Genomic DNA, 15390 nt, shown 5'->3' with positions numbered 1-15390 from the left:
TTTGTGGATCCAGAACTGGCTTGCCCACAGAAGGCAAACAGTGGTTGTAGACTGGTCATATTCTGCATGGAGGTCAGTGACCAGTGGTGTACCTCGGGGATCTGTTCAGGGACCCTTACTCCGTGATTTTTATAAGTGACCTAGATGAGGAAGTGGAGGGATGGGTTAGTAAATTTGCTGATGACTCAAAGGTTGGGGGTGTTGTGGACAGTGTGAAGGGTTGTCAGAGGTTACAGTGGGACATTGATAGGTTGTAAAACTGGGCTGAGAAGTGACAGATGGAGTTCAACCCAGATAAGTGTGAGGTAGTTCATTTTGTTATATCAATTATGATGGCAGAATATAGTATTAATGGTAAGACTCTTAGCAGTGTGGGGGTATCAGAGGGATCTTGGGGCCCATGTCCATAGGATGCTCAAAGCAGCTGCTCAGGTTGACTTTGTGGTTAAGAAAACGTAAGGTGCATTGGCCTTCATTAATCGTGGAATTGAACTTAAGAGCCGAGAGGTAATGTTGCAGCTATACAGGACTCTGGTCAGACTCCACTTGGAATACTGTGCTCAACTCTGGTTACCTAACTACAGGAAGGATGTGAAAACTATAGAAAGGATGCATAGGAGATTGACAAGGATGTTGCCTGGATGGGGGAGCATGCCTTCTGAGAACAGGTTGAGTAAACTTGGCCTTTTTTCCTCAGAGTGATGGAGGATGAGAGGTCAATAGGATGATGAGAGGCATTGATCATGTGCATAGTCAGAGGCTTTTTCCCAGGACTGAAGTGGCTAGCACAAGAGGGCACACTTTTAAGGTACAGAGGAGATGTCAGGGGTAAGTATTTTTATGCAGAGAGTGGTGAGTGCATGGAATGGGCTGCTGGTGACGGTGGTGGAGGCGGATGTGATAGGGTCTTTTAAGAGACTCCTGGATGGATACATGGAGCTTAAAAAAATAGAGGGCTATGGGTAACCCTAGATAATTTCTAAAGTAAGGACATGTTCGGCACAACATTGCGGGCTGAAGGGCTTGTATTGTGCCATAGATTTTCTATGTTTCTAACCACGCCACCCTCTTTGCCTATATGCCTGTCCTTCTGACAACATCAAAAAGGGTGAATACAAGACTGAAGGTGTTATATTTGAAAGCACGCAGTATATGGAATAAGGTATAGGAACCTGCAGCACAGATTCAGATTAGCATGTATAATATTGTAGGCTTCACTAAATCAAGGCTGAACAAGATTCTAGCTGGGAGCTGAATGTCCAAGGAAACACATTGCATTAAAAGGACAGGCAGGAAGGCTGAGAGTGCGGCATTGTTCTGCTGGTAAAAAAAAAATCAAATCATTAGAAAGAGGTGACATAGGGTCAGAAGTTGTTGGCCTTTCTTTCTTTTGTCTTCCTCTCTTCTTAAGGACTGGAGTGACATTTGCAAATTTCCAGTCCTTCAGAGCCATGCCAGAATCAAGTGATTCTTGAAAGATTATGACCAATGCTTCGGCTATCTCTTCAGCAACCTCTTTCAGAACTCTGGGATGTAGTCCATCTGGTCCAGTTGACTTATTCACCTTCAGACCCTTCAGTTGGCCTAGCACTTATTTCTCTGTAATAGCAATGGAGCTTACCCTTGCTCCCTGACACTCATGGACCTCTGGCGCACTGCTAGAGTCTGTCACAGTGAAGACTGATGCAAAGTACCCATTAAGTTCACCTGCTATTACTTTGTCCTCCATTAATAACTCAACAGCATCATTTTCCAGTGGTCCAATATCAATCTCACCTTCCTTTTACTGTTAATATAATTGAAAAAACTTATAGTAGTCTGCTTTATATTGACAGCTAGTTTGTCCTCATATTTCATCTTTTCCTTTCTTATAGCATTTTTAGTTGACATTTGTTGGATGTTAAAAACTTCCCACTCACTTTTGCTACCTTATATGCCTTTTCCTCGGCTTTTATGCGGTCCTTAACTTCCCTTGTCAGCTATGGTTGCCTATCCCTGCCACTTGAGAACTCCTTCTGTGGGATATATCTATCATGCACCTTGTGAACCATTCCCAGGAACTTCAAATATCTCTGCTCTGCTGTCATCTCTGCCAGTATCCTCTTCCAATCTATCTAGGAAAACTCCTCTCTCATGCTTCTGTAGTTCCCTTTATTTCACTGCAATACTGATATATGTGACTTATGCTTCTCCCTGTCAAATTACAGTATGAATTCATATTATGATCACTGACTCCTAAGGGTTCCTTTACATTAAGTTCCCTAATAAGATCTGGGTTATTACACAACACCCAATCTAAGATAGCCTTTCCTGAAGCAGGCTCAAGCACAAGCTGCCCTGAAAAGCCATGTTTAGGCATTTATGTAGGCATTCAACAAATTCCCTCTCTTGCAATCTGACACCAACCTGATTTTCTCAATCCCCTTGCATATTGAAGTTCCCTATTACAATTATGTCACTACCAGCTTATCCCTCTGAAATCACAAACCCACATCTTGGCTACTATTTGGAGGACTATATATGATTCCTATCATGGTGTTTTTACTCTTACAGTCTAACTCCACCCACAAAGATTCAACATTCTTTGACCCTATGTTCCTTTTTAAAGATGTAATTCCATCTCTTACCAATACAGCCACATCACCGTCTATGCCTTCCTGCCTGTCCCTTTGATATAAAGTATATCCTTTAACTTTAAACTCCCAACTATGACCTTCTTTCAGCCACAACTTAGTGCTTTCCACAACATTATACTGAGGAACCTCTCATTGTGCCATGAGTCAGTCCACCTTATTTCAAATGCTACGTGCATATAAATATAGCACCTTGAGCCCTGCATTCTTTGCCATAGCTGAAAAGATTGTGGGGCATTAGTAACGATCTTTCAAGAGTCAACTGAGGACTGGAAAAACACAAATCTTGCTCCATATTCAAGAAGAGAGGGAGGTAGAAGAAAGTAAAGTATAGGCTTGTTCACCTGGCTTCAGCCATTCAAAAGATGTTGGAGTCTTTTATTATGGATGAGATTTCGGGGTACTTGGAGACATGTGACAAAACAGGCCAAAGGCAGCATGGTTTCCTTAAGGAGAAAAGTGTGCCTGACAAATCTGTTGGAATTGTTTGAGGAAATAACACGTAGAATAGAAAATGGATGTTGTTCATTTGAATTTTCAGAGAAGTTTTGACAAGGTGCCTGTATTTGCTGGAGTTTAGATGAATTTAGGTGGACCTGATTGAAATCCACTTAATATTGAAAAGCCTAGATAGAGTGGATGTGGAGAGGATGTCTCCTATAATGGGACCAGAGGGCACAGCCTTAGAATAGAGGGACATCCATTTCGAACAGAGATGAGGAAGAATTTCTGTAGCCAGAGGAAGGTCATCTGTGGAATTCATTGCTACAGATGGCTGAGTAGGCCATGTCATTGGATATATTATAGGCAGGTTGATGAGTTCTCAATTAGTCATGGTGTCACAGTTATGGAAAGAAAGCGAGAGAATGTGGTTCTGAGTTATAATTATGGACTGGCAGAGCAGACTCAATTGGCCAAGTAGCCTAATTGTGCTCCTGTGTCTTATGGTCTTATATTTTACAATAACAGTGTTTTTTAAAAATATATCTGGCACTTTCAATAGGATAAAACATGACAAGCAACTTCACAGGAGCATATTGAACACAATTTGTCACCAAAGCAGAAGATAAAATGGAGACATAAAAGACTCCAGATTCTGGAATCTAGGGCAAAAGGCAAGATCGTCCATGGAAGGAAATTGACAAGGTAATGTTTGTGCCAGACCCTTAACCTTGACTGGTCACTTAATCAAAACTAAAAATAAAATATTACAGCAGGTTTAAAGCCTGAATTAAGGAAAGAATACTTAGATACTAGATTGTGAAAGAGGAGAAAGAAGTTGAAAGATTTGGGGAGGTAATTCTAGAATGTATAGGATTAACCACCATGTAATTTTGGAAAGGAACGACTTGACAGAATCGGAGTAGATCTTTTAGGTTAGGAATAGGTCACAGAGAAAGGGAGTATGAAGACAATGATGAACACCATAAATTTGGTGTATAGGTGTTACAGGAGCTTACAGTAGATGAAAAACAGGAATCTGCTGAAACAAAACCATCAATGAAGACAGAAATGCCAATGATACCTTTAGCATGGGGTGCGATGATGATTTCACTTTCCACCAGATTCACAAACACATCATAGATGTCTGGCCGGTCAATCACCTTTAAGTCTGTGAAACCAGCCACATAACCTGAGTGTGAAGTAAAAACATCTGTCAGAATTATTTGCAAGATGTTGGGATGTTTATTGTCATTACAGAGGAAACTAATCAATCCTTATTGCTGGATGAATGGTCAGTTAGACATCTTAAAATATCCCAAATTTGCAAAATAAACTTTTCCTTATAAAGTACTGCATTAACTGCATTTCAAAATTGAATTAATTATAGTAAAACATTTCAAGCACATTTTCAACAAAAATGAACTCTTACCAGTGCAAGCTTTTAATGCCTCTAGCTCATCATGATTTAAGTGCATGTAAGGATGGAGTATGGACCAATCCTGCCTGTGCCAAATGAATGTGGGCAAAGTCCTAGAGCACAAAATATAGAAAAGTAAAATGAATATCTGTATACCTCTTACATCTAGCAAAGTTATGCAGCATTTCTGTCTATGCTCTTAAATTAGTCACCTGTCATGTTTAAAAGGAGAAATAAAACTATTTCCTTCCTTTTTGTTTTCCTGGTCCCTCTACACAGCAGGAGTTAAGGATCCATAAATGTTACTTTACAACATTTTCCCAGTGTATTAGTTTCTACTGACATACATTTCTCCACTTGGAATGCCTCAGCAGTGTCTATTGTCATTGAGGGAAGAGAGCAGGGTTTAATTGTCCTGAGATAAGCAAAAACAAAATAATTTCAAATGCCAAAAGAGGAAAATTTGATGGTATGAAAAATAAAATATAGCCAGTCAAAAGCACAGCCTGCTTTACATTTGTGCTCTACACGTTGCTTTCACCTGGTAAATTCCTGCAAAGCTTCGATGTGAGGGTGATAGACCACAACCCTCTTCTTCAGCATGAGTCCCGTGTAGAGAATTATAGTTTCCATTCCAAACTGACTCACTATATCTGGAAAGAAAATGCATTCCATTGAAACAAAAAAAACCTTCTGTCTTACACTGTTAATAAATGAATCTTCTTCATGTATTAATCAGAAATTTATCATTATCAGAAAGGCCAAATCTCCTGGGAACTATAAGAATCAGCCTTGCTGGTCTCAGGTTTGAGTCCCTACTGGTATCATTGGAGTCTTAATAATCTTGGACGATTCTGACAAGAGTAAAGTAGGAATGTTTGAGTAAATAGCAAGAGTGATCCTTATCCCTGATTCTGTCAGTTTTCTTGGGCTAGAATTTACATACATGGATGCCGAATGTGAATTTATTCCTATCTAAATTGCAATTTAATCTTCAAACCGCTGTACCTGAGTTGCGGACTAGGCAAATAAAATGGTGGATCATAACACAGTTTTTAAATAAGACCATAAGGCAAAATTAGGTCATTCAGTCCACTGAATCCTTTTCAACATCCCACCTGGTTGATTATTCATCTCAGCCCTATTCTCCTGTCTTAAGACCATAAGTCATAGGAGCAGAATTAGGCAAATCAGCCCATCGAGTCTGCTCTGCCATTCCATCATTGCTGATCCCAGATCCCATTCAACCCCATACATCTGCCTATTCGCCACATCCTTTGAATCCCTGACCGATCAGGAAACAATCAACTTCCACCTTAAATATACCCACGGACTTGGCCACAGTTGTCTGTGGCAGAGCATTCCGCTGATTCACTACTCTATGGCTACAAAAAATTACTCCTTACCTCTATTCTAAAAGGCCACCCCTCAATTTTGAGGCTGTGTCCTTTAGTTCTACATACCCCCACCATAGGAAACAGCCTCGCCACATCCATCTTATCGAGTCCTTTCAACATTCAGTAGGTTTCAATGAGATCCTCCCTGCATTCTTCTAAATTCCAGTGAGTACAGGCCCAAAGCTGCCAAGTGCTCCTCATGTGTTAACCCCTTCATTTCTGGAATCATCTCATGAACCTCCTCTGGACTCTCTCCAATGACAACACATCTTTTCTGAGATATGGGGCCCAAAACTGTTGCCAATACTCCAAGTACAGCCTGACTAATGTCTTACAAAGCCTCAGCATTATAGACAATAGACAATAGGTGCAGAAGTAGACCATTCGGCCCCTCGAGTCTGCACCGCCATTCTGAGATCATGGCTGATCATTCACTATCAATACCCAGTCCCTGTCTTGTCCCCATATCCCTTGATTCCCCTATCCATCAGATATCTATCCAGCTCCTTCTTGAAAGCATCCAGAGAATTGGCCTCCACCGTCTTCCGAGGCAGTGCATTCCACACCTCCACAACTCTCTGGGAGAAGAAGCTCTTCCTCAACTCTGTTTTAAATAACTGACCTCTTATTCTCAATCCATGCCCTCTGGTACTGGACTCTCCCAACATCTGGAACATATTTCCTGCCTCAATCCTATCAAATCCTTTAATTATCTTAAACGTTTCAATCAGATCCCCTCTCAATCTCCTCAATTCCAGCGTGTACAAGCCCAATCTCTCCAATCTCTCTGCGTAAGACAGCCCTGCCATCCCAGGAATCAACCTACACTGCACTTCCTCAATTGCCAGAATATCCTTCCTTAAACCTGGAGACCAAAACTGTACACAATATTCCAGGTGTGGTCTCACCAGGGCCCTGTACAAATGCAAAAGAACATCCTTGCTCTTGTATTCAATTTCCCTTGTAACAAAGGCCAACATTCCATTTGCCCTCTTCACTGCCTGTTGCACTTGCTCATTCACCTTCATTGACTGGTGAACTAGGACTCCTAGGTCTCTTTGCATTTCTCCCTTACCTAACTCTACACCGTTCAGACAATACTCTGCCCTCTTGTTCCTGCTTCCAAAGTGGATAACTTCACATTTATTCACATTGAATGACATCTGCCAAGTATCTGCCCACTCACCCAGCCTATCCAAGTCTCCCTGTATTCTCCTAACGTCCTCTTCGCATGTCACACTGCCACCCAGTTTAGTATCGTCAGCAAACTTGCTGATATAGTTTTCAATGCCCTCATCTAAATCATTGACATAAATCGTAAAGAGCTGTGGTCCCAATACAGAGCCCTGTGGTACCCCACTAGTCACCTCCAGCCAGTCCGAGAAACACCCATTCACTGCTACCCTTTGCTTTCTATCTGCCAACCAGTTTTCTATCCATGTTGAAACCCTGCCCCCAATGCCATGAGCTCTGATTTTACTCACCAATCTCCTATGTGGCACCTTATCGAATGCCTTCTGAAAATCTAGGTACACAACATCCACTGGCTTACCCTCGTCTAACATCCTTGTTACACCCTCAAAAAACTCCAACAGATTAGTCAAGCATGATTTGCCCTTGGTAAATCCATGCTGGCTCGGCCTAATCCTATTTCTGCCATCTAGATGTGCCACTATTTCGTCCTTAATAATGGACTCAAGCATCTTCCCCACGACTGACGTTAGGTTAACAGGGCGATAGTTCTCCGTTTTCTCCTTCCCTCCCTTCTTGAAAAGTGGGACAACATTAGCCACTCTCCAATCTTCAGGAACTGATCCTGAATCTAAGGAACATTGGAAAATGATTACCAATGCATCCGCAATTTCCTGAGCCACCTCTTTTAGAACCCTCGGATGCAGACCATCTGGACCCGGGGATTTATTAGCCTTCAGTCCTACCAGTCTACTCATCACAGTTTCTTTCCTAATGTCAATCTGTCTCAATTCCTCTGATATCTTATGACCCTGGCCCATCCATACATCTGGGAGATTGCTTGTGTCCTCCCTGGTGAAGACAGATCTAAAGTATGCATTAAATTCTGTTGCCATTTCCCTGTTTCCCATAACAATTTCTCCCAATTCATTCTTCAAGGGGCCAACATTGTTCTTAACCATCTTCTTTCTCTTCACATAGCTAAAAAAGCTTTTGCTATCCCCTTTTATATTCCTGGCTAGACTGAGCTCATACCTGATTTTTTCTCTCCGTATTGCTTTTTTAGTTAAGATCTGCTGTTCCTTAAAACTTCCCCAATCATCTGTATTCCCACTCATCTTAGCCCTGTCATACTTCTTTTTCTTTAATGCTATACAATCTCTGACTTCCTTTGTCGACCACTGTGGCCCCTTCCCCCTCTTTGAATCCTTCCTTCTCATTGGAATGAACTGCATTTGCATCTTTTGTATTATGCCCAAGAATATCTGCCACTGCTGATCCACTGTCTTTCCTGCCAGGGCATCCGCCCATTTAACTTTGGCCAGCTCATCCTTCATGGCTCCGTAGTCTCCTTTATTTAATTGCAACACTGACACCTCTGATCTGCCCCTATCCCTCTCAAATTGTAGATAAAAACTTATCATGTTATGATCACTACTTCCTAATGGCTCCTTTACTTCAAGATCACTTATCAATTCCTGTTCATTACACAAATTCCTGTTCATCATCTCTTTGCTTTTATATTCTATTCCCCTTGAAATAAATGCCAACATTGCATTTGCCTTCTTTAACACAGACTCAACCTGTAAATTAACCTACTGGGAGTCTTGCACGAGGACTTCTAAGTACCTCTGCACCTCTGATGTTTGAACCTTTGCCCCATTTAGTTAATAGTTCACACCGATGTTCTTTACCAAAATGTATTATCATACTGTTACAAAGGTGAAGCAACTCTGAGGGGCCGAAGGGTACAAAGTCGCCCCCTCCTTTTTGAGAAGCGCAAGATCGCTATTATTTCGGGTCTGAGACCCAGGAAATGAGATACACATCATGAGAGGGAGAGAGAGGGAGAGAGGGAGAGGGAGAGGGGGAGGGGGAGAGGGAGAGGGAGAGGGAGAGGGAGAGGGAGAGAGAGAGAGAGAGAATGAGAATACACAAGGTTTGGAATGTCTCCTGACATAAGCGGAACGGAACCACTGACTACTGCTATTGTCTCTTGGAGAAGGAATTGTGTATTGAGTACTGTACTGTTCATTGAAACCCCTCAGGGGACAACCAGAGTGGTCTGGTTGAGGGATTGCATCATCCCAACCTGACATCGGAGACTCCGTGAGTAAGGATAAAAGAGGGGTCTGGGGAACAACCCCTTTAGACGCACCAGGAGAAACACTAGAAATCCAGTGACAGCGTTTTATAGCAACAGCCGGTGTGAGCTCATGTGCGTCCTCCCTTGCCTGGATGGCAGGCTCACCACGGAAGAACGGTTTAGCTAAAGGAGACGTCCCAATTGAACGGCCACGACAACGAGACACCTGACGGATCAAAATCATAAAGGAAGGTTGGCAAAACCCATAGTGGTAAATGTTCCCATTCTCTTTCTCTCTCTCTCTCCAACAATTGCAACACAGCGACAAACCCAAAAGACGGCAGCTTATGTGAACTGCAGCGGACTTTATATTTCCATCGGACAACGATAGAGCTTATTTCTTATTGATTATTATTATACCCGCACTTTTAGGTTTAGTATTGATGACGTATATTATCTGTATATTTGCATTGATATTATTTTGGTGTACTTTTTCTAATAAATACTGTTAAAAATAGTATCATCAGACTTCAATGGACGTCTCTATCTTTGCTGGTAAGTCACCCAGTTACAGGGTTCATAACAATACATTTCCCAAAACTGTATTCCATCTGCCATTTTATTTTGCCCACTCTTTCAATTTGTCCAAGTCCGGCCACAACTACATTGCTTCCCCAACACTACCTAACCTTCCCCATCCCCCCACCTATCTTTGTATCAACTGCAAACTTTGCCTCAAAGCCAACAATTCCATTATCTAAATCGCTGACAAACAGTGTGAAAAGTAGCAGTCCAAATACTGACCCCTGAAGAACACCACTAGTCACTGGCAGCCAACCAGAAAAGGCCCCTTTTATTCCCACTCGCTGCCTCCCGGCTGTCAGCCATTCCTCTGTACATGCCAGTATCATTCCTGTGACACCACAGAATTTAATCTTCTTAAGCAGCTTCATGTGTGGCACCTTATCAAATGCCTTCTGAAAATCCAAGTAAATGACATCCACTGCCTCTCCTTTGTTCACCCTGCTTGTTACTTCCTTGAAGAAATTCTACAGATTTGTCAGGCAAGATTTCCCTTGACAAAATCTATGCTGACTTTGACTTGTTTTATCATTAGTCTCCAAGTACTTCAAAACCTCAGCATTAATAAAAGACACCGACACTTTCCCAAACACTGAGGCTAGGTTACTGGCCTATAACTTCCTTCTTTTGGCTTTCTCCTTTCTTAAAGAGTGGAGTGACATTTCCAATCTTCCAGTCCTCTTGAACCATGTCAGAATCAAGAGATTCTTGAAAGATCATGACCAATGCATCCATTATCTCTTCAGCAAACTCTCTCAGGTCTCTGGGATTTAGTCCATCTGATCCAGGTGACTTATCCACCTTAAGACCTTTGAGTTTGCCCAGCACTTTTTCCTTTGTAATAGCAATGGCACTCCCTGACACTCATGGACCTCTGGCACACTGCTGGTGACTCCCACAGTGAAGACAGATGCAAAGTACCCATTAGGATCATCTGCCATTTCTTTGACTCTCATTATTACCTCACCAACATCATTTTCCAGTGGTTCACTATCAAATATAACCTCCTTTTTACTTCTTGTTTAACTGAAAAAAACTTTTGGTATCCTGCTTTATATTATTGGCAAGACTGCCCTCATATTTCATCTTTTCCCTTATACATTTTAAAAGCTTCCCAATCATCCAACTTCCTACTCACTTTTGCTACCTTATATGCCCTCTCCTTGGCTTCCGTCAAGATCCTTAATTTCTCTTGTCAGCCACAGTTGCCTACCCTTGCCATTTGAGAATTTCTTCTGCTGTAGGACATACCTATCCTGCACATTGTGAACTATTCACAGAAACTTCAGCCATTTCTGGTCTGCTGTCATCTCTGCCAGTATCCTCCTCCAATCTATCTAGGCACACTCCTTTCTCATGCCTCTGTTAACTGCTCCAAAAAGCCATCTCATGGGCATTCAACAAATTCCCTCTCTTGCAATCCAACACCAACGTAATTTTCACAATTCCCTTGCACTTTGAAGTCCCCCATTACAATTATGTCATTATTACATGCCTTTTCTAGCTCCCTTTGCAATCTCAACCCTATATCTTGGCTACTATTTGGAGGCATATACATGATTTGCATAATGATTTTTTTACTCTTGCAGTTTCTTAACTCCACCCACAAAGGTACAACATTCTCCGACCCTATGTCACTTCTTTCTAAGGATGTAATTCCATCTCTTACCAACAGAACCACACTACCGCCTATGCCTTCTGCTTGTCCTTTTGATACAAAGTATAAGCTTTGATGTTATACAGTCAACTATTGCCTTCTTTCAGCTGTGACTTAGTGAAGCTTACAACGTCATATGAAACTATCTCTAATTGCGTCACGAGTTCGACTATCTTATTCCGAATTCTATGCAGATTTAAATACACCACCTTCAGTCTTGCATTCTTCACCCTTTTGAATTTTGCCTTTGTGGTACAATTTAACTCTTTAGAAAAATAGAAACATAGAAAACCTACAGCACAATACAGGCCCTTTGGACCACAAAGCTGTCCCGAACAGGTCCTTACCTTAGAAATTGCCTAGGGTTACCCATAGCCCTATTTTTCTCAGCTCCGTGTACCTATCCAGGAGACTCTCGAAAGACCCTATCGTATCTGCCTCTGCCACCGTCGCAGGCAGCTCCTTCCATGCACTCACCACTCTGAGTAAAAAATCACCCCTGCCATTTTCAAATTGTCCAATTGCATCTCAGATTGGAGTTCTGAGAGGCGGGACTGCGCAGGCGCGTGAAGGAGGCCTGGGAAGGCGGGAAGATATAAAAAAAGCGCAGCCTTAAGAAGCAGGCAGCTTCGTTTGCGGGCAACGGAGTGCGCCGGGAGCAGAGTGTAGGGCTTGGGCTCAGGGGGCTTAGGCGGAAGAGGGCACAGTAGGCTTATCTTTTAGTTCTTGTTATTTTCAGTTATTTGGGAAGTATGAGTATGAGGGCAGCTTGTTGTTCTCGGTGTCGGGTGTGGGAGGTCCTGGAGTCTCCGAGCCTCCCAGATGTCCACATCTGCGCCAGGTGCGCCGAACTGCAGCTCCTGAAGGACCGAGTTAGGGAACTGGAGCTGCAGCTCGATGACCTTCTCCTGGTCAGGGAGAGTGAGGAGGTGATAGAGAGGAGTTACAGGCAGGTGGTCACTCTGGGGCCACGGGAGGCAGATAGGTGGGTCACGGTTAGGAAGGGGAAGAGGCAGGTACTAGAGAGTACCCCGGTGGCTGTACCCCTTGACAATAAGTACTCATGTTTGAGTACTGTTGGGGGGGACAGCCTACCTGGTGGAAGTGACAGTGGCCGGGCCTCCGGCACAGAGGACGGCCCTGTAGCTCAGAAGGGTAGGGATAGAAGAAAGAGGACCATAGTAATAGGGGACTTGATAGTCAGGGGTTCAGACAGGCGGTTCTGTGGAGGTGATCGGGAATCCCGGATGGTAATTTGCCTCCCTGGTGCCAGGGTTCGGGACGTTTCTGATCGCGTCCAAGATATCCTGAAGTGGGAGGGTGAGGAGCCAGAGGTCATGGTACATGTAGGTACCAATGACATAGGTAGGAAAGGGGAAGAGGTCCTGAAAGGAGAGTATAGGGAGTTGGGAAGGCAGTTAAGAAGAAGGACCGCAAAGGTAGTAATCTCGGGATTACTGCCTGTGCCATGCGACAGTGAGAGTAGAAATGGAATTAGGTGGAGGGTGAATGCGTGGCTGTGGGATTGGAGCGGGGGCAGGGATTCAAGTTTCTGGATCATTGGGACCTCTTCTGGGGCAGGCGTGACCTGTTCAAGAAGGATGGGTTACACTTAAATCCTGGGGGGACCAATATCCTAGCGGGGAGGTTTGCTAGGGCTACAGGGCAGACTTTAAACTAGTAAGATGGGGGGGCGGGAATCAATTTGAGGAAACCATGGGAGAGGAGGTTAGTTCACCAGTAGAGCAAGTAAACAGACAGTGTGTGAGGGAGGAAAGGCAGGTGATGGAGAAGGGATGCGCTCAGCCGAAGATGTAGGGGAGAAGAAGGAAAAGGATAATAAATTTGAATGCATTGTTAGGGATGAAAAGAGAGGAGGGGGTGGAGAGTATCTTAAATGTATTTATTTTAATGCTAGGAGCATTGTAAGAAAGGTGGATGAGCTTAAAGCGTGGATTGATACCTGGAATTATGATGTTGTAGCTATTAGTGAAACATGGTTGCAGGAAGGGTGTGATTGGCAACTAAATATTCCTGGATTTAGTTGCTTCAGGTGTGATAGAGTAGGAGGGGCCAGAGGAGGAGGTGTTGCATTGCTTGTCCGCGAAAATCTTATGGCGGTGCTTTGGAAGGATAGATTAGAGAGCTCCTCTACGGAGGCTATTTGGGTGGAATTGAGGAATGGGAAGGGTGAAGTAACACTGATAGGAGTGTATTATAGGCCACCTAATGGGGAGCGTGAGTTGGAAGAGCAAATGTGTAAGGAGATAGCAGATATTTGTAGTAAACACAAGGTGGTGTTTGTGGGAGATTTTAATTTTTCACACGTAGACTGGGAAGCTCATTCTGTAAAAGGGCTTGATGGTTTAGAGTTTGTGAAATGTGTGCAGGATAGTTTTTTGCAACAATACATAGAAGTACCGACTAGAGATGGGGCAGTGTTGGATCTCCTGTTAGGGAATGCGATAGGTCAGCTGACAGATGTATGTGTTGGGGAGCACTTCGGGTCCAGTGATCACAATAGCATTAGCTTCAATATAATTATGGAGAAGGACAGGACAGGACCTACAGTTGAGATTTTTGATTGGAGAAAGGCTAACTTTGAGGAGATGTGAAGGGATTTAGAGAGAGTGGATTGGGTCAAGTTGTTTTATGGGAAGGATGTAATAGAGAAATGGAGGTCATGGAGGAAATTATGAGGGTACAGAATCTTTATGTTCCTGTTAGGTTGAAAGGAAAGGTTAAAGGTTTGAAAGCACCATGGTTTTCAAGGGATATTAGAAATTTGGTTCGGAAAAAGAGGGATGTCTACAATAGATATAGGCAGCATGGAGTAAAGGAATTGCTCGAGGAATATAAAGAATGTAAAAGGAATCTTAAGAAAGAGATTAGAAAAGCTAAAAGAAGACACGAGGTTGGTTTGGCAAATAAGGTGAAAGTAAATCCGAAAGGTTTCTACAGTTATATTAAAAGCAAGAGGATAGCGAGGGATAAAATTGGCCCCTTAGAGAATCAGAGTGGTCAGTTATGTGTGGAGCCGAGGGAGATGGGAGAGATTTTGAACGATTTCTTCTCTTCGGTATTCACTAAGGAGAAGGATATTGAATTGTGTAAGGTGTGGGAAACAAGTAAGGAAGTTATGGAACCTATGACAATTAAAGAGGTGGAAGTACTGGCGCTTTTAAGAAATTTAAAAGTGGATACATCTCCGGGTCCTGACAGGATATTCCCCAGGACTTTGAGGGAAGTTTGTGTAGAAATAGCAGGAGCTCTGATGGAGATCTTTAAGATGTCATTAGAAATGGGGATTGTGCCGGAGGATTGGCGTATTGCTCATGTGGTTCCATTGTTTAAAAAGGGTTCTAGAAGTAAGCCTAGCAATTATAGACCTGTCAGTTTGACATCAGTGGTGGGTAAATTAATGGAAAGTATTCTTAGAGATAGTATTAATAATTATTTGGATAGACAGGATCGGATTAGGAGTAGCCAGCATGGATTTGTGCGTGGAAGGTCATGTTTGACAAACCTTATTGAATTTTTTGAAGAAGTTACGAGGAATGTTGACGAAGGTAAGGCAGTGGATGTAGTCTATATGGACTTCAGCAAGGCCTTTGACAAAGTTCCACATGGAAGGTTAGTTAAGAAAGTTCAGTCGTTAGGTATTAATGCTGGAGTAATAAAATGGATTCAACAGTGGCTAGATGGGAAATGCCAGAGAGTAGTGGTGGATAATTGTTTATCGGGATGGAGGCCGGTGACTAGCGGGGTACCTCAAGGATCTGTTTTGGGCCCAATGTTGTTTGTAATATACATAAATGTTCTGGATGATGGGGTGGTAATTTGGATTAGTAAGTATGCCGATGATATTAAGGTAGGAGGTGTTGTGGATAATGAGGTGGGTTTTCAAAGCTTGCAGGGAGATTTATGCCGGTTAGAAGAATGGGCTGAACGTTGGCAGATGGAGTTTAATGCTGAGAAGTGTG

General features: G+C 42.8%; 1 protein-coding gene across 5 annotated transcripts in view; it reads right to left on the bottom strand.

The window, feature by feature from the left end:
- The window catches only part of dennd10 (DENN domain containing 10), a 76668-nt gene that overhangs the window by 14848 nt on the left and 46430 nt on the right, over nt 1-15390 (bottom strand). For all 5 annotated transcript variants that reach the window (XM_059947983.1, XM_059947982.1, XM_059947981.1 and 2 more), the window contains 3 exons: nt 5036-5147; nt 4507-4607; nt 4159-4266 (listed from right to left, as the gene is read on the bottom strand). In XM_059947983.1, the coding sequence (XP_059803966.1) occupies nt 4159-4266; nt 4507-4607; nt 5036-5147 (321 nt within the window). The remainder of the gene's footprint in view (nt 1-4158; nt 4267-4506; nt 4608-5035; nt 5148-15390) is intronic.

This window comes from Hypanus sabinus, chromosome 22 (genome assembly GCF_030144855.1).
Source record: "Hypanus sabinus isolate sHypSab1 chromosome 22, sHypSab1.hap1, whole genome shotgun sequence".
NCBI classification, from domain to species: Eukaryota; Metazoa; Chordata; class Chondrichthyes; order Myliobatiformes; family Dasyatidae; genus Hypanus; species Hypanus sabinus.
This window is presented reverse-complemented; position numbering and strand designations above follow the sequence as displayed.